Source organism: Leuciscus leuciscus (assembly GCF_965113295.1).
Source record: "Leuciscus leuciscus genome assembly, chromosome: 8".
Classification (NCBI taxonomy): Eukaryota; Metazoa; Chordata; class Actinopteri; order Cypriniformes; family Leuciscidae; genus Leuciscus; species Leuciscus leuciscus.
Genome location: NC_138732.1, coordinates 5,075,902 through 5,095,506, shown reverse-complemented (window position 1 = coordinate 5,095,506; position 19,605 = coordinate 5,075,902). Strand labels below are relative to the sequence as shown.

Here is a 19,605-nt window from a genome sequence, read left to right as displayed (position 1 = left end):
TGTGAAGAATCTGAATCTGTGTGTGTGTGTGTGTGTGTGTGTGTGTGTGTGTGTGTGTGTGTGTGTGTGTGTGTGTGTGTGTGTGTGTGTGTGTGTGTGTGTGTGTGTGTGTGCGTGTGCGTGTGCGTGTGCGTGTGCGTGTGTGTGTGTGTGTTGTACCTGTGATAGTGGGCAGAGATCTGTGAATGTGAATAATCTGAATCTGATGTGTGTGTTTCCTTGGTCTTAAAGAGCAGGTTCAAGTCCGTGCAACATATGCACAGCAGAAATATTTACACTGGACTGAACAAAAATATACTCACAAAAAAACAGTAAACTGAAAAAGATTGAAGTGTTAACAATGAAGTGTTGAGGTGTTTGGTCAGGTGACACATGTATCGGCCAATCAGCTCATGGAGCTGTTTTGTGTGTTTTGAAATGGCAAACATGTGACTTTATGTCAGATTGTTGTGTGTTACACAGAGAACTGTGTTCAGTGTGTTTAAAAAGTACCATTCTGAATTGCAAAATGTGTGTAAAGCAGAAAATGTCTTTAGACTGTGGAGAAGAGGTTTCACACTCATGCCAAATGTGTGGAGACTTGAGAAGAGGTTTTGCTCTCTGTGTGTCATTTTAGTGTGTTAGCAAGTGGAAAAAACTGTAACAGTTTTGAAAACGGTATGTAAGCATGTGCAAATTGGCCTGTAGGTACACAGAGTTTTGACGGTTCGAAGTGAGAAAATAATTAATGTGATTTGAAAGGTGTAGTCATTGAATGCATTTTGTGCCACAGCAATGATAAATGATCCACAGTTTAGCCCACATATACTTCTGTTGTGCTCACTGTGTGAAGAGGTTTGAAAAAGTGACCTAAGTATTGAGAAATGTGTCCTAGCGACTGTAAAAAACCTATAACATTCTCCACCAAAGCAACAGTTACTATAATACGGTATATTATGAAGCTTTAGAAGCTTTCTGTCAAGCTCTAAACTTGTTCTAACCCTTTAAGTAGCCTTGATTTTTTTCTCCACATAGGCTAGGCTAGCTACTTTAAACATTTAAGACAGAAAATGGCAGTTTTGAAGATCCTTGAAGAAAGTAAAAACCGAGCACGCATATTGAAGCGGCTCCCTGATGCCTGCAAATTATATACGATAGGCTATAGGCTAATTACTTTCAAAAGCATTACAATATAGGCCTACTTTTTTACGGTCTACTATTATGTCTACAGACATAGTCAGTGGGAGAAACGAAGCTTTTCAAAGCTTCGATCAGGTGTTCGACGCTGGTGACCCCTGCTGGTCAGAACAGACAAATGCAACAAACTCATGCCCAAACACGCATAAAAACACCTTTTACAAGCACATTGCAAATGTTTCATTGACAGTAAAATCTATAAAATGCAATAAATTAATCATCTAATACGATTAAATATTAAGTGGGTGTATAATTTGTGTTCTGATATCAATTTTCAGGGCTTGTTTTGTTTGTTACATGGATCCCTAAATGATTCATTAGTCAAAATAGAAATGAAATAATAATAATAAAAAGAGAAAAATAAACTAATTGGGAATCTTGAAAAAAGAACATCATTGAAAGTGTTTTTCTCACTTTGGCATTTTTTTGATACAGAGAGCATTTCGAAATATTGGTGCAACTCACTGAGAAATGTGGCTTATGATTGGAGAATTTGCACTTGTGAATATGATACTTAGCCAAGAGCAGAAATAAATGTGTAAGATAAAATTATTTTTCAGAAAATTTTGTCTGAATTTACAAAACCAACAATGCATCTTTCCAAAATAAAGAAATTGAAAGTAAGTCAATAAAATACCTGCAAAAACTTTCCCAAAACACTTTTGTGTAATTACAGTACCAAAATTAAATGTACAATAGTTTCATCTTGCACATCACAAAAGTCACACTTTGTATCAATGTCAGATTTAAACGTCTTTAGGTATAGCCTAACTTTTCATGGGTAGAATTTTAATTTGAAATATACTTCTCTAACTTTGTTCACAATAAGGTATTTATGTGGCAAGCCAAAACATTTTTCCAGTTTACAATATTAAGTTACTCCAATAGACATTTACGGTTTGGTGATTACAAAATCTATCTTTTATTACTTGAATGTGGAACTAGACAAGCCTTACCAATGGTTGTTTGGATTGGATCACAAAGAGATGTGAAGAGGGTTCTTTCAAGACCTTTAAATAATGTATTACTGTAACTCCTGAGGGAACAACATTAAAAACTAAACAATGGCAAATTATTTAGAAGTAACAGGAAATTTACATTTCTGTAAAAACTCCTCATATGTAAATAGAAAACCATCTCCATTAAAAAGATCATGCACACACTAAAATTATATTATTATTATTATTATACCAGACTGTCATGATTATTCTTAGTTTCATGGACTTTTAGTTTGTATCCTTCAGTCACACGTCTCATTTGTTCTCAGTTTCCCGCCACTTGTTTGTCTCCCAGGTTATTGCATTCTAGTTTGTTTCTGGTTACTCATCAGTTTCCTTGTTTGTATCACCTGTGTTAATCTAATCATCTTTGTTTGTATATGCCTGTGTTTTAGTTCTCAGTTGTTGGTTCTCGTTAATGCTCATGTTCAGTTTGGTGTAGTACTCTTGTAAGACTGGAAAAACTGGAAGAACTGGAAGAGAGGGCTATATTCTCTGAGAGAACAAAGGAATTTAACCTTTGAGTTCACTCTTGTGAAGCTAGTATCACCATTCGAGACGCAAATCTCACCTCAGAATCATCCAAATCTACATGTCTTTCCCACTTCCCCCACTATCTCTCTTTCATGCTGAGATCACCTGAAATTCACCCAAAAATCTATATGGTTTAATGTGAATGATTATCATACAGTATTACACATGTTTGGTATCATTTGAAATGTCTCAGTGCGACTGGTACAAAGGTCTCATTCCCAAAGAAGTAAACCAAAAGGTAATAGAGATAGTTTAGAGATAACTCACACAGAGAGGAGGGTGTGTCTTCCAGGCAAATGTCCTCCTGCTCTCAAAAGGTGTAACCTCTGAATGCAAATTCTCATAGTCAGGAAATGTTTCCATGTAAATCAACTTCTGCTCCCAGTTAGTCTGGGATGGTGATTAATGTAAATTCCCACTGTGAACTCATGTTTTCATGTGAAAAGAAGTTTCTGTCTATATAATGAAATGCAACAAGAGGCTCAGCGCGATTCTGTAACCCAGACTAGCCTGTGATGTGAAGTGCAAGCAAAACACTTCGCATCATGTATTTTATAATGTCAAGGTATTGCATCTTCTCTCTTTATTCCAGAGCATTTGATGTTTTGTATCTTTAATCTTTGAACTGATTATGAAACTGGCATGATACATTTACCTGACATAATACATTGTAAACATTTGATTTTATTCTAATCGACTCTGACATTATTTTCCGTAAAGAGTTAAAAAGAATAGTCAAACATTCGCTCACATTTAATGATGCACAGATATCATTAAAACCCTTTCATTTATGGAGTCAGATGAAATAACGAGGTAATGCATATGAAAACAATTATTTTCATTTAATCAAAATTAAGACAGTAATGCGCAGAGACCTTCACCGGCTGATCGGTTTTCTCCATTGGGCCGATTGAGTCAATCAATCAAACAACATTTATTTGTTTAGCACATTTAAAAACAACACAAGTTGGCCAAAGTGCTGTTTATGTCTAAAAATTACTCAATAAACACTCAACAAACATTACTCAACACAAAACACTGGCTCAATATACAACCCTGATTAGTATCCTAAAACCTAGGGGCAATTGTGTAAGTCGGGCTTATACTCTTTTGGTCAATAAAGTCTGTTTACTTTTATCTTCTTCATCTTAGTCTCCTTGTCATACACACACTCAAAGTGTGACACAGATTTGAAAAAAGAAATGTATAAAGTTGATTGTTCCATATCAAATAAGAGTGTGGAGAATTATTTTGTGTTTATAAATAAGAGACCAAGAGGCATTTGTTTATGGAAGCTAGGTCGTTTTTAAGTTTTATAATTGATAATATAAATTTTAAGCCATCCAGCTGGGAGAATATATAATTTGGGAAATAATTCCAGATTGATGAGGGACATTTTAAGAAGTGTTTAATCCAAGTTACTTTAAAAGTGTAATATATTGCTCAAAGATCAGCAATTGATTATGGCTGTATGGTTTATGAAACAGCAAGGGATACACAACTAAAGAAAATAGATGTGATGCAGATGCAGGCTCTGAGAATGTGTTGTGGGGCTTTTAGTATTTCTCCTGTGAATGCTGTGAAAGTTGAAATGGGTGAAATGCCACTAGAAGTGAGAAGGCAACACATATGAATTATTATATCATTAAAAGGACATATGGATTAAGTCTGTGTTTCTTTAAAGTTGGGAACATACCCAAGGTAACATCAAGAGCATGGGTATAGATCAGCTGAAATACACTCAAAGTGTGCCGTTACCTGAAGTGCCTCCATGTTGTTTCCTATGCCTTGTACAGATACATACGTGCAAGAACTAATTAAAGAAAATAAGGACACAACAGTTGAACATTTACTGAACCAATACATAAAACAAAAATACAGTAACTTTTTAGAAATGTTTACAGATGGATCAAAAGATCCAGAATCTGGAAAAGTAGGAACCACAGTATATGTTCCGAAATAGCTATTTTGAAGTAGCAATTAAAAAGAGAAATTCAGATAGTGATAGTGTTTACAGCTGAGCTTGTATATCTGGCTCTACAGTGTGTGGAAGTTGCTCAAATGCTCTGAATCTTTACCAGCTCTAAAAAGCCTGAAATATGGTCATTCTTACTGTAGACAGGATATAATATGATATATTGCAACTATAGTGTATGTATAATCAAGGAATTAACATGAACTTTCTTGGGATTTCTGCTCATGTAGGAATAAAAGGATATGGATATCTGATATAAAGACAGTGGATAAACTAGCAAAAAAACATTCAAATAATGTTGATATCACAATTCTCTTGAGCAAATCTAAAACCAAGGTAATTATTAGAAAAGCTACAAATTTTATTTGGCAGTGGGATAGAGGAAAAAAGGGAAGACATTTTTACAGTATTCAAGAAAATGTTGGTATAGGAAGATGATTCACAACAACACTAAAAAAAAAAGAAGAATCGATTTTAACAAGATTATGAATGGACTTAATGGGAATCTATATAAAATAAAAAAGCATCATAATGGGTTGAGCATTGTAATGTAGAAGAGACAGTTGGACATGTTATATTTTACATTGTATGAAAATGAAAGACGAATGTTGCTTATAAAATTACAGGGAAAAGGAATCCAAGATATGTCAGTAAAAAATCTGTTCAAGAAAAAAAGGTATGAAAGAGGTGTGGCAATATAGGCTATAGAAGCAACAGGATTATATTTGAGAATATAATTAAGTAACTCACAAATACTTTTTTTTGTTATTTATTTATTTATTATTATTATTATTTGTTCTGTTTTTGTTGTTGTTTTGGTTTTGGTTTCAAGCAAGTGTTCCATACTTTAGTTCAGTAGGTGGCGGTAATGCACCACATACATCACAAGAAGAAGAAGAAGACTGACGACAACACCTGAAAAACACTTGCTTTTTGAAAGGTAAGAATACTTAATTTGGCTTTATTTGCAGTTTTAATGTCGTTGGATCCGAGCGTGTAAAGTCTCGCTGCGTTTATTCTGCGTATATAAAGTTCTTCTGGATGAAAAGCAAGAAATATTTTTTGCTTCATTTGTTTTCATCAGTTCAGAAATGACTTCCTTATATAATAAATGGTATGTTTTCTGTTATATTTCGTTGGTTTGTTAGTCTGCCACTTTGAAAATCTGAAGTAATGTAAAATTATGTAGTTTAACTGACATTTCAGAATGTTTTTTCTTCCGAAAGAGGAGAACTTTCGTTTTACTTTCGCTTTCAGTTTTACTTAGAAAATTATATTTTAGATATGAAAACGTTTCGCATTTAAGTCAGGATGGGATATCGTTGAATTGTAGGCTACACTTATTTGTTGCTCCCAAGCAATCTTGGCTGTATAACGTGTATATTTATTAAATTTAAAACGGTATAGGCTATTAAACGCCTTATAACTAAACACATTTATATCTTCACTGAAAATGTTGTCCTAGATTTAATACTTCTGAGCTAAAATGCCTTCTGATTCACAAGTGTATCTTTTTGCGTATGTTTTCAAATTATGCATTATGAACTCTTTTTTTATTGGCGCATAATAATGACGTTGTTCCATAGACTAGCCTATATATTAAAAAAATATATAAAAAATAAAAATACGCATGCTAGATGGATCCAGAGCTGTCGTATTTTTTTTTTTAACAAATGGTGGGTTTCTAGAAGATTAATCACAGTGTGTCTGACTGTTCAATGTTTTCGTGAGTCTTTTCTATAGTTAGTCTACACAGTGAACGGTGAGCTAGATAAATGTGCTCATGGAATGCATGCGCCTGCCTGTAGCTATCGTTTAGCGACTTTTACCGAATAAGCTAAATTATTTTTATTTATTCATTTTACATTTATGTTGTAACGATAATGACACAGACACATGAAGTAACGTAGATGAGACAAATGTTTATTTTCCGTAAATTATGTACATTCACTATTTTGTTTTCCTCTAAAGGGATGCTCTTTCGATCACGCAAGTTGAAGAGATTTGATTCAAAGGAAATCCTGTTTGACTTTAACAATGTAAGTAACTATTTTATTACCAGTATTGTTAAATGCGAAGGGACATGATTTATTTTGCATTTAGATTTAGAATTTTTTTAAACAGTCTGTAAGTGCAGCAGATGTCAGATTTATTGGCTGTGCCACGTGGTAAAAAAAAAAAAAAAAAACTCTAATTTGCAAATTAGCTAAGATGACCGCGAGCTGCATTGAAAAAGTGTCCTAAAATGAACAAAGCTGTTCAAAACGTTAGAGTATTTTATATCAGATGCTTCAAAAGTTGCATGTGGCCAGATCACAGTGTCAAGTGCTTTCAAAGATTCAGAACATTTATAGGACTTGCAGTTTGCTGTTATATTCTTACCTGTATTTTTAATTTTCAGTAGCCTAATGTTTTTCGATTTTGCAGAACAGTCTGTCTAAATAGCGAGCAAACGATTAAAGTAAAACTGTGGGAAAGGAATGCTGTCATTTTGATCAAAATTCTATTTGTTGTTGGATGTTACATTTACAATTTGTAGGAATACCTACCGAAACAAAAAACATTTTGTCATGTACTAACTGATGTTGTTCCAAACTCAAACAGTATGTTTTTCTTTCTTTGTGAAGCACAAAAGTAGATGTTTAGCAGAATGTCCAGGATTCTCTTTTTCCTACATTAACAACATGTAGATGGGAAATGTCTATTGCCAAAAATTACCATAAAGTATTCCATATCTTCTGAAGTCATACAAAATCATAAACTAGGAAGTGAGAAAAAAAAATCTACTGTAATATTAATTAAATATTTTCAATTTATATTTTGAGCCAACTGCTCATGCTAACCAGTCTAACCTTTACCTTTTGCACTGTAGAACAATTAATTGTCATTTTTTTACTCCAGAAAAGTTTTTTATTTTTTTATTTTTTTATGAAAGTATACCTTTTATTCTCAGCAGACAATATGGATGGACCATCAGGTTCTTTCATTGACATCAAAAACATCCACTGCATTTTCCTAAAAATATGACTTGTACTGAACTTAACTAAGTTGCTTTAATAATACTACTATATGTTCTTGCTATAAATTAGGGCTGCACGATTAATTGTAATTTACAAGAAATCACACTTAAACCGATTTGGATTATCACGATTATGATATCGCAAAGGCTCACAGTTACACTTTGGGATCAACCAGTGTCAAACCACCAACATTTTAAAATGTTTACGTGATACAACAAAGCCTCATTGATCTAGTTTGAAAAAAATTCTAGAATCACTGATTCATTTTTATTAATGATTCAGAATGTTGATTTCACTAATTACTACTCAGAATACAGTGCACAAGTCGTAACACTTATGGTTTATTTGTTTTGTTTTTGGACCTTGACAGCTCCAGTTTTTTTTTTTTTATTGTATGCAAAACAGCATCTTAGACAATGAAATAAACATCTCCTTTTGTCTTCCATGAAGAAATAAAAACATACAGGTTTGGAACAAAATGAGGGGGAGAAAAGGACATAATTCTAATTTCTTTGTGAAACATCCCTTCAAAATATAAATTTTCATAAGTAGGATTGTGAACAGCAGTTATCTATGAAAAGAAAATTCACTTTTATTATTGATTTGTTTTACAGTGATTTTACAATGCGTATCCTGGATTTTTGGTGAGTACTATCAAAGACTATAGAATTACACAAGATGTGTCACTTTTATTGTTTTGAATGGGGAAAAGTGCAAGGCTTAATATGATGGAATAAGTCCCGCCTTCTAAATCGACTCGAGACTGGTTAAGCCACAGGTCTATAGGATGAAAGTACACCTTTTCGGTGCAGCCTCATCACCCGGGTGTGCCAATTACGGCCTCAAGCATATTGCTGCTAAAGGTCGTGGTTGCTTCAGTGAAACCTCCATTCGATTCATAGAAAGGAATTTCTATGTCGATGATGGGTTGACATGTGTCTCAACTGTAGATGAAGCTATCAAACTGATAAAGGAAGCAAGAGAACTTTGTAGCACAGGAAAGCTTCGTTTGCATAAAATTGTGTCAAGCAGTGAAGAAGTAAAAGCATCAATTCCTCAGGAAGAATGTGCTAAAAGTGTTGTGAAACATGACTTGGCTTTGGGTGAGCTTCACATGGAAAGGGCACTTGGTGTGAAATGGTGTATCAGATCTGACAGCTTCCAGTTCAGAGTATTCGTTAAGGAACAACCACTCACTAGAAGAGGAATCTTGTCCACAGTGGCTTCTGTATATGACCCACTTGGCTTTGCAGCACCCTTCATTCTTGTTGGTAAGCAAATACTGCAGCGGATGTGTCAAGATAAGGTGGGCTGGGATGAACCACTTAAAGAGGAGTTGTTGACAAAGTGGGAAGCTTGGCTAACAGATCTGTGAAACCTGGCTGATGTGAAGATTAAGAGATGTTATCTCCCGTCGACCTTTAAGGAACTTCAGCGTTATGAGCTTCATCATTTCTCTGATGCTAGTGCATTAGGATATGGAGAATGCACATATCTCAGAGCTATTGGCATATCAGGAGATGTTCATTGCTCCTTGGTTATGGGCAAAGCCAGAGTTGCTCCTACTAAGGTTACAACCATACCAAGGCTGGAGTTATCAGCGGGAGTAGTTGCTGTACAAACAAGTGACTTGCTCAGAAAGGAGCTGGAGATAGACAACCTTGAAGAGTACTTCTGGACTGACTCAAAGGTTGTCCTTGGGTACATTAATAATGACGGCAAAAGATTTCATGTCTTTGTTGCAAACCGTGTTCAACGCATCAAACAAAGTACAGACAATAAACAATGGAGATATGTGACGTCTGAAGAGAACCCTGCCGATTATGCTTCCAGAGGACTTACAGCAGAAGAGCTCATATCCTCCAACTGGTTCACAGGACCAAAGTTTCTGTGGAAAGATGAACTGCCCAGAGATGTTAAGGTGGGAGAGATCATAGACAATGACCCAGAGCTACGAAAAGCTCAAGTTCATAAAACTCAAACAAAAGAAGCAAGATCATTGCTTGATCGACTTCACAAGTTTTCGGATTGGACAAGAGTGGTAAAAGCTATTGCAAGACTTCAGAGATGTTCCAAGGAAGTCAAAGGTCTAAGTTCAAGGGTTAATGAAGCCACCAGTATTAAAGAAAGACAGGATGCAGAGCTTACCATTATCAAAATGGTTCAACAATCAGCCTTTTGTGATGAGATCCAAAGACTCCGGCAACAGAAGGAGATTGAGTCCAACAACAGCACAAACAAACTGCATAGACTGAATCCTTTCTTAGATGAGCATGGAATCCTCAGGGTGGGAGGTCGCTTAGTACATGCTGCATTACACCCACATGTGAAACACCCAGCAATTCTACCACGACATAGTCATATATCGACATTACTCATCAGACATTATCATGAGCAAGTGTATCACCAAGGGAGAGGAATGACTATTAATGAACTGCGATCAAATGGTTTCTGGATTTTGGGATGTAGCAAAGCAGTGTCTTCATATATCTACAAATGCACTAGGTGCAGGAAACTGAGAAGATGCACCGAAGAGCAAAGGATGGCGAATCTTCCTCAGGAACGTATGGAGACAGCCCCTCCTTTCACATACTGTGGGATGGACAGTTTCGGTCCTTTCTACGTCAAAGAAGGAAGAAAGGAGTTGAAGCGCTATGGGCTTCTACTTACATGTATGTGTTCCAGGGCGGTCCATGTAGAAATGCTGGATGATTTATCCACTGACGCATTCATTAATGCTTTGCGTGCTTTCATTGCCAAACGTGGACCTGTGCGTCAGCTTAGATCTGACCAGGGCACTAATTTCGTTGGTGCAAGACGAGAATTTGCTGAAGCACTAAAGGAAATTAACCAAGAACACCTAAAGGAGTTTGGCTGTGAATTTATCATGAACACCCCATCAGCCAGTCACATGGGTGGCATTTGGGAGAGGCAAATTCGAACAGTAAGAAGTGTTTTGACATCCATTCTGGATCAATTAGCTCAAAGACTTGATAATGCCTCACTAAGAACATTTCTCTTTGAAGTCATGGCTATCGTGAATAGCAGACCCTTAACCACAGAGTATCTGAATGATCCATCTGGTCCGCAGCCTCTTACACCTAACCATATCTTGACTATGAAGACTTCAATAATTTTACCACCACCTGGAGAGTTTGTCAAGGAAGACCTTTACCTTAGTAAGAGATGGCGTAATGTGCAGTATTTAGCGAATGTGTTCTGGTCAAAATGGAGAAAGGAATATCTTCTAAACCTGCAACACAGGCAGAAATGGCACAAACATCGTAGAAATGCAAAGGTTAATGACATTGTCATTCTGAAAGATGACACAGCTCCACGCAGTCAGTGGAAGCTAGCGAAGGTAACAGAAGTGCACAGTGGTACAGATGGCTGTGTGAGAACAGTGAAGTTATTGATCAGTGATTCGACACTGGATAAAAAGGGCAAACGTGTTACTAAACCACCTTACCTCGAAAGGCCCATCCAGAAAATAGTTACCCTGATTGAAGCAGATTAAAAGCGTACCTTGTGTCTACCATTCCTTGGGTTGGTCCATAATAATTTTTATTAAAAGTTATGTCACTAAGTCATCGCGTCCCTGCAGCTGCCATCAGACGCGCGCTTCCACTGCGCATGCGCATTAGCTTGATCCAGCCTGAACATTTTTGTTTTCTGTCATGATTCGAGCGTTTAAAACAAAATTTATGAGACTGTTGTTGTCAGATTTCATTGGTGATTTCAAATATGAAATTTATTTGTAAGCTTGGCGAACAGTTTTGGAGAATTATTTGTTTCCCCATTCAAAAAGATAGAAGCTGCACTGAGCATGGCTGAAAGGTTCAAAGATGGCTGCCAAGTGAAATGACTTGTCTTAAAGGGACTTTGGTACTGGGCTATGTATTGCATACAAAATCCTTCTCTGTGCATTTGTTTATAGGCCAGTGAATAACATTTAGTCATTTAGCATTTAGCAGACGCTTTTAATGACCTAGACTAAAATGTATTGTGAAGAGTGATGTTAGAGCCCCATTTTGAACTTTGAATTGAACTACAATTATAAAGCATTACTTTATAATTCTAACTACCCACTAACATATGACCACCCTCTTTAGGGGCTTTCACACCAGAGGAACCTTTTCATATTTCCTAGAACTATTGGCGGAAGTACCTGTTTTTTGGCGTGTTTGCACCGCAGGAACTTGGAATGATTTAAGTTCTAGGAACTCCTTTTGAAGGAACTAATTTACTCCTACTTCAGAGTCGGTCTAAACCAGCACTACAGGAACTATCTGTGACGCTACACACTGATTGGCCGAACGCACGCGAAACACCAGCACCTGCCATTTTTAAAAAAGCTGTGTAAACACACAGATTATAGCCTATATATTTACTCCAGAAACTAACTCTACGAACATGGACAACCGTGATTGATGGGCCTCTTAACCTTTACGCTGAGGAGAAAATCCAACATGACTTTGAGGGGACCAGGAGAAACATGATTATGTATTTCTGCTCAGCTGGCAAACACTGGACATTAACCACACGGCATACGTTAATACCTTTTCATATACTGTCTACTTTCTCTGTCTAACAGTTCTATCTAATAACGTATTAGACAGCACTGAGAACGCCAGAGGCTGTGCTCGCATTCTCCATGTTCATTAGTTTTACGATCTGTCGAACAGTCCTGTCTAATACGTATGTCTAAGACTGCAATGCCGGTAAATTGTCCCATGACGTAGCAAACAAAAATAGCGTCTTCCACCCACTACAAACGGCTTTTAGGTCATATGCAGTCCGTTTTTCCAGTCGGGATGCTTTCTTTTCATTTACCACTCAAGAGAAAACAGTTTACAATAACTAATAGCATGCAGCACTGAGTACGGGCGCCACCCATTCTGGTCTCACACACTTCCTTTTACTTCATACCGCCCCCTATATATATAAGTTTGGGTGCGCAGTGATAGAAGGTGAGAGGCGTATCGGCCGAACAGTGTCCTTATACAAAACACCCATGTCTATACCATTACACACAGTGGAAGTAAACATGATAAATACATATAAATAAGTACACATACATATCACTCAGATATTATACGAAACCTACAGACATATATGCAATCAATTAAATACTTAAACTCCTTGATGAATTTTAAGTAATGGTACCTAAACTAATGTGGCAGTGTCCACGGATAGTTCCTGTAGTGCTGGTTTAGACTGACTCTGAAGTAGGAGTAAATTAGTTCCTTCAAAAGGAGTTCCTAGAACTAAAATCATTCCAAGTTCCTGCGGTGCAAACACGCCAAAAAACGGGTACTTCCGCCAATAGTTCTAGGAAAAATTAAAAGGTTCCTCCGGTATGAAAGCCCCTTAGTTCCTAGAACTACCCGGTGCGAAAGCCCCTATTGACACTACAATAATGCCATGATAGAGTTCAACAGCTTGGCCTGACTATTAATAAAGAAGGACAAAGTAGGATAACTACTATTATTCTCGATGACTTGGGCTGGATGCACAGCCTGCTATTAGGGCTGTCCCTTTACATTCGAAAATCGATTGCACAATCGATCGGACCAACCAACACAAGTTTCGAAAACGAAAATAGGGAATCAATTTTAACGGCCTTCTCACGCGTCACACAGCAACTGCAGTCTCTGACAAACACACATAACAGCAAATTATCCTTCTGGATAATGTGTCTCTTTTTACTACAAAAATGTGAATTCTGCCGGTATTCAGACAGTCTCATGCATACAGATACAGACTATGGTCTACAAATCTACAAATTTGTTTGACTTTTCTAATCGTAAACACAGCCAAGCTGAAGCCTGTAGTAATGTTTCTCATTGATGTTATGGCAGTCCACTCTGCTTATTGTTTTTTGAGAATGTTGCACTCCTGTTTGTCATTGTGCACGAAACTTCACGCCAATAAATCATCAGGAATATTGCAGACTTGTGCGCCTCTCAAGCGCGGCGCGCCCTCTTTATGTTCGTCCCAATGCCTGTTAGTTGTCCGTGGATTTGCCTATATTCGGCATTTAAAATGGAAACGTCTTTAGACATGGAAAATCGATTTTACAATCGATTCAATGAACACTTATGTCTCAAAAATCGAACAGGATTTTTTTCACAAAAGTGACAGCCCTACCTGCTAGTAGTGTATGAGAATGAATTTTTAATGAAGTAGTTTAGCTAATCAAGTTGACCAAACAGAATTCACAGAAGAATGATGAATTGTCATGTGTTTAAATAAGATGACAGGGCTGAAGTGACCTTGAAGCAGCACACAAATAAATACACACACATGTTTCTGGTCTGTGCAGAAAAGTGGCTGTCTAGGTCTATGAATGAGGAACCCATTTAAAGTTTATGATTTATTAATATTTCGTGTTGTATTTCCCCCCCAACAGCTGCAGCCTTTCTAAGGCAGAATTGTAAGTATTTGTTCTTTCATACTGATAAATTTCTTTCCTGACTCTGTTGTTCTCTTTGGTTGAAACATGAAACTCAAAGTAGTTCAATGAAATTACAGTCAAGCAGCAGCAACCACCAACACCAGGCAAAACTTAGTTGAGATTGAATTCAAGAAAGTCCATTTATTGCTGTGTGAAGTTTGATCTGCAGAAAAAACTTTAAAAAATATTGTTTTAACCAAAGTAACCACATATTTAAGGACTAAACCTTTTTTCATGTCACAGTTGTTTTTCATGTACATTTACATTTAATCATTTAGCAGACGCTTTTATCCAAAGCTATATCTATTTTTTTATGTAAATAGATATAGAATAGAAGAGAAAAGAAAAGCAAAGAAAGTGTTTGTATTAATGGTTCAAGTGTTGCCAAAAAGATGCGTCTTCAGTCGTTTCTTGAAAATGGCTACTTACTCAGTAGCTCGGGTTGAGTTAGGTAGATCATTCCACCAGCAGGGGTTATTATTATAATAATAAAATAATTGTCCTTCCTTAATAGTTCATCTTCATTCTAGTCACACAAACTACAGAAAATATAGTAGGAAACACAGGACACTTTGACTGTCATGATTTACTCTTATAGTCAGTTACTGTATGTGCTGCTAGTAATCAGTGAATAAAGTGATGCTTCAGTGTCATTTAGTGTGATTTCCTCAAACCCTGTGCAGGGGGAGGAGGATGATGATGATGATGATGATGATGAAGTAATGATGATGACGATGATGAAGTAATGATGAGCAAGCTCTGCAGGACTGACTCTTCCGGTGTAAATGTGCTTTATTCTGTGAGAGGAGGAGTTGATCACTCAAAGACAGATAAATGTCTTGTGTTCATAATTAACTATCAGCCTGTTCAATTATGACTATGTCATCATGATGTGATATTAGTTGGTCATGATATTCATGATCTTTATCTGATGCCTTGGGAGTGAGAGCGACACACAGGCTGTGTGGCCTGTCCGTTTTTATTTCAGCTCCCAGGTTAGAGCTTGCACACTGCCTTCGTGACTTGCTCAGGCGTGGCTCGAGCCGCGCGGAAAACGTGATGGTCCTCACTGCAGAACACGAAATCCAGGGGGACCTAACCCTAACCCCAAACCATCCAGATCCAACTCCTCCCACCTTATATATACCTAAACCTACCCATCTCCACCCCCTGATCCCTAAACCTACCAATCTCCACCCATTAGATCTGGATCCAACTCCGCCCCCTGGATCTCGTGTACTGCAGTGAGGTGCTACTGCAGAAAACGGGTGCATGCTAGAAATAGAACCGACACCTATTATTTTTCACGCGACACGCAAGCGTGGAAGCGTTTCCAGGCAAAATAGAATAGGAAAAGATGTTTATATGTCATTTTGACACGAATACATATTAATAAATGACATTTTGATGTTTGAAAGTCTCTAGGTTTTGACATGAATGCCGACGTTGTCTTTGCTGCTATATATTTATGTTTAACATGAAGTATAGGCCTTCCACAACTCTCTTCCACACGCAACAGAAACGCCACGCTCATGCCACGCAGCCAGTGTGTCGCCGGCCTAATAAGCGATAAAACCATGGCCACCAGGGGTTCAGACAGTAATGGTAATAATAACTTTGATAAAGTTATTGTCAGTCATGTGTGTTAATGTTTGAAAATAAAGACTTTTTAACTTCTTTCAGTTAAAGAATGCAACCTATCTACAATGAAAAATATTCCAATTAAAGATAAGATATCTTATTTAGGTATTTCTGTATGTAAAAATCTAAAAGATAGATGTTTATTTAACTTTTCCCCTATTATCGAGGAAACGCACATAAATGTAACTCATGGCTGCAGAGAGATTTGTCTCTGAGGAGAAGAATATTTAGAGACTTTCACTGCTCAATCTCTCCATGCTGATAACAACACTCTCAAAAGTATTGGCAAAATGTCATTTCATTTCATATGAGAAAATGGCATACATTATATCGAGAATTCAGTTGTTTTATATAGCTACTGTATGGTCTCAATATGCTAGATTTCTGTACGTTTAATAATACACTTAAAATGAACTGGGCCAAATACTTTCACCAAAATCCGACCTCTGTCTGGAACTTTATTCTGCGTTACGTTTTCTCCAAATTTGGTGGACACACTCCAAATAGTGTGTGGAAACTCATTAACTTGTTTTTTTCTTTACAGCCCTGCTGAGGCTGAGAAAATTGAGTAAGTATAAATCATTATGGTTTTGCTGGATTCTTATTACTATGTTTTGGCAATGTTAAAAATGAAACATTATATATGCTTAAAATATGGCCATAAGATGCAAACTACGAGATTACCAACTAATCAATGAAAGCGTTTTCTTTTTAACAGGCTTTAACGTGAGAAATGAGAAAAAACGTGAAACTTTGTGCATCGTGTTCATATTAGGCTCTTGTCTCTTGAAATGAGAAAAAACGTCTGTACATATTAAGCTTTTCCTCCCATAGAGCCTATTATAAAGAAAACGCTTAAAATGGCTTCATGCAGTAAGACGGTGATATTAAAAACATTCAATGTAAAACTTTGAGTGTTTTGAGTACATATTTTTCTGCTTGTTTATGTTTTATTAATAAGGTGTGTACTGAATTTGGTTCAAATCCAAATGAATCAAATAGGATCGACTCAGAAACGAGTACATGAATGCACGCGTCACCGGATCCACAAATGCACATCTATCTTGTTGCATGCACAAATTCTGACTTACATTATTTCAATATCGAAGTTTTGTATTTACAACTATGTCTCTATTTGTAAAAAACGTTCATGTAACTGGATTTTGCAGGATTTTGCAAATGCACATCTTTTTTGTTGCATGCGCAAATTATGATTACATAATACAAAAGAAAATATTTGTATTCACAAAAATGTCTCTCTTTGTTCAAATTGCTGCACATTCATTTAATTCTGAATTTTGCACACACAAGTAGAAAGACATTTGGTTGTGGATAGTAAAACATCTGCAACATTTATCAAACTCTTGGATAATTGTGCATGCATTTGTTAATCATTTTGAGTCTATCATCATCCCATACAAAAAACATGAAAACATTTCATTTGTATCTTTATGATATTTGATTTTTATTTGTGCTATTGCTTGTAAATTGTTTATTTGTTCTTATTTTATTACTGACTGTTTATTTGTTTTTTTGTGAATTCAGTTCAGCATTTAAAATCAGGCTTGTGATGTGTGTAAGATATTGTGCAACACAATTGCCCCAGTGTGAAAACAGATATTCCCTGCGTGATCAAACGTTTAGGTGAGATAATTGTAAAAAATAAAAATAAAATAAAAACTCAAATTAAAATTAAAGTCGCCTATAAGGGGGAATTCCCCCCATTTTCCAAAATGAAATTCAGGCCCTGAATGAATGCCTGTAAAAACTGGAGCATTTCTATAAATAATTCTACATGATAAAAAGAAGGCTTCAAATAGATCGGTATCATGATCGGTTCAAAAATGAATGATCCAGGGTTAACTAGTTCAGTTTGAAGTATGAAGCTCACTGAACATGTTCATGATAGTCAGTCACTCTCAAACTATTTAAACATAGAAAAGCTTGTTTGAGTCTAAATACAGTGGCAGGAAAAGTTTTAATGATTACTTTTTCTCTTTCCTCAACAGTGAAAATGAGAAGCCACCCTCGTAAGTATTAAGTCTTTAATGCTCATGACTGAAATAATGTGGTTTAATCAGGAGAGATGTGCTTCCACTTTTATGATCGGGTGCAAATCATGTGAAAAATTCTTAAAGACATTGACAATTGGTGAGATTGTATCTCTGAATCAGAATATCATAGAGAGTTGAGGCTTCATTTATCTAGAAAGCAGCCGGTCATTTAGTACCTATAGCATGTTCTTAGTCACAACACTCACATTTTTATCAGAATCTAGTTTATTTATTTATTTACGGTGACGCCCCTGAAAAAAAACTCTTGTAAGTGTTACTCATTATTTTTAGAAAATCTTTTTTTATTTTATTTTTTTTATGAGAATGTGAATATTATAATGGGTTCAGTTATGCATATATACGATATTTTATACTGTTCTGCTTTACATTTTAGTGTTTTTTTATCTTGTGAACTTTTTAAAATGCAAATAGAACAGAAAAATTATTGTCAAGTGATCTGTGAAGGGAAGAAGATTTGCAAAAGTTTCAGAATGTGTTTTCTGATGTGTTAGTACATAATTTACAGACAATATTGAATAATTTTTTTGATAACTCGGGTAGTATTAATAATTTTAGTTTAAAGGGGTCATGAATTGCATTTTTTTTTATACTGTTTCCTGAGGTGCTCTTACTAGTAGAATTTTACACCAAAAATAGTCTTATAGAATTAAAACGACATTTTCTGACTGTCCTGATTTTAGGCCTCTTATTTAAACACTCCCTTTAAAGGGGCGTGTCTATTTGAATATTTTTTTGTAAACACCCACTGCTATGATTGGCTAACATCTTTGAATATGAAATAAGTATTACATGTGGAACTCTGGAAACCATTTACCGTACTACGTTTTTACTTTTACTACATTTGTACAGCTGCCGAGATTAACCAATCATGAAAAATGGTGATAATAGCATTTTATTTAGATCTGCTCCATACCATTGAATCAAAGTTTGCATCGCTGAGCATTGCAGCAAATCATAGTCACGTCTGTTGAGCACGAATGCAATGATCTCGCCACTGCAACTCAATTTCTGCACTCTCTCACAAATTAGTTACCAATTACATGACGAAAATTGTAGTTAGTAACATAAACTAGATTACTCATTTCATGTAATCTGACTACTTTTTGAATTTAGATTACTTTTGACCTAACTCGTTTATCACCCTAGATTTAAATGGAATTATTGTGTACGATATATAGTCACTGTGACCATTATTTGACATCAGAGAACTGTGAACATGCAAATGTGTTGTTAAGATATTGAAAAAAATTACTTAAAATCTTTTAAGGGTTTTCCAATTAAAATTTTAGGTTAAAGGAGTTTGTGAGACAAAATAGTTTGGGAATCTCTGCATTACTGTCACGGTTGGCTGCATATAAACATACAAAGATAAAGGAATTGGGTTTAAACCAATCTTTAATAATGTCCACAGAGTAATTCTAGATGAAGAAAGGCAGGCAAACACAACCATACATTGATGAGACCGGACAAAGGTGAACTGAAAACACAGGAACTAATAATGATAACGTGATGACAAATTAAATCAGTAACCATGACAACAAACTCAACTAAGGGAAACAGTGTAAACTGAGAACAAAGTCCAAACAGGGTGAGATTGTGACATTACGCCCCCTCCCCTGGAAAGGCACGCCCTCGTGGCTGGATGGAGGGGGTTCAGGTGGAAGACGGGTATCCGGGAGAGAGATGGAACAATCGAAAGTCCAGGGTGGTGCAGATAGTGGTTTGATCC

At 36.2% G+C, this 19,605-nt stretch overlaps 1 protein-coding gene across 1 annotated transcript in view; it reads left to right on the top strand.

Moving 5' to 3' along the window:
• The first annotated feature begins 5,534 nt into the window (after window positions 1-5,534).
• Window positions 5,535-19,605, top strand: part of LOC309504074 (rho GTPase-activating protein 45-like) — a 70,607-nt gene continuing 56,536 nt past the window's right edge. Inside the window, exons 1-6 of the mRNA XM_082177071.1 lie at window positions 5,535-5,623; window positions 6,655-6,722; window positions 8,318-8,347; window positions 14,116-14,139; window positions 16,346-16,369; window positions 17,811-17,831. Coding sequence (XP_082033197.1) covers window position 16,369; window positions 17,811-17,831 — 22 coding nt within the window. The 5' untranslated portion in view covers window positions 5,535-5,623; window positions 6,655-6,722; window positions 8,318-8,347; window positions 14,116-14,139; window positions 16,346-16,368. The remainder of the gene's footprint in view (window positions 5,624-6,654; window positions 6,723-8,317; window positions 8,348-14,115; window positions 14,140-16,345; window positions 16,370-17,810; window positions 17,832-19,605) is intronic.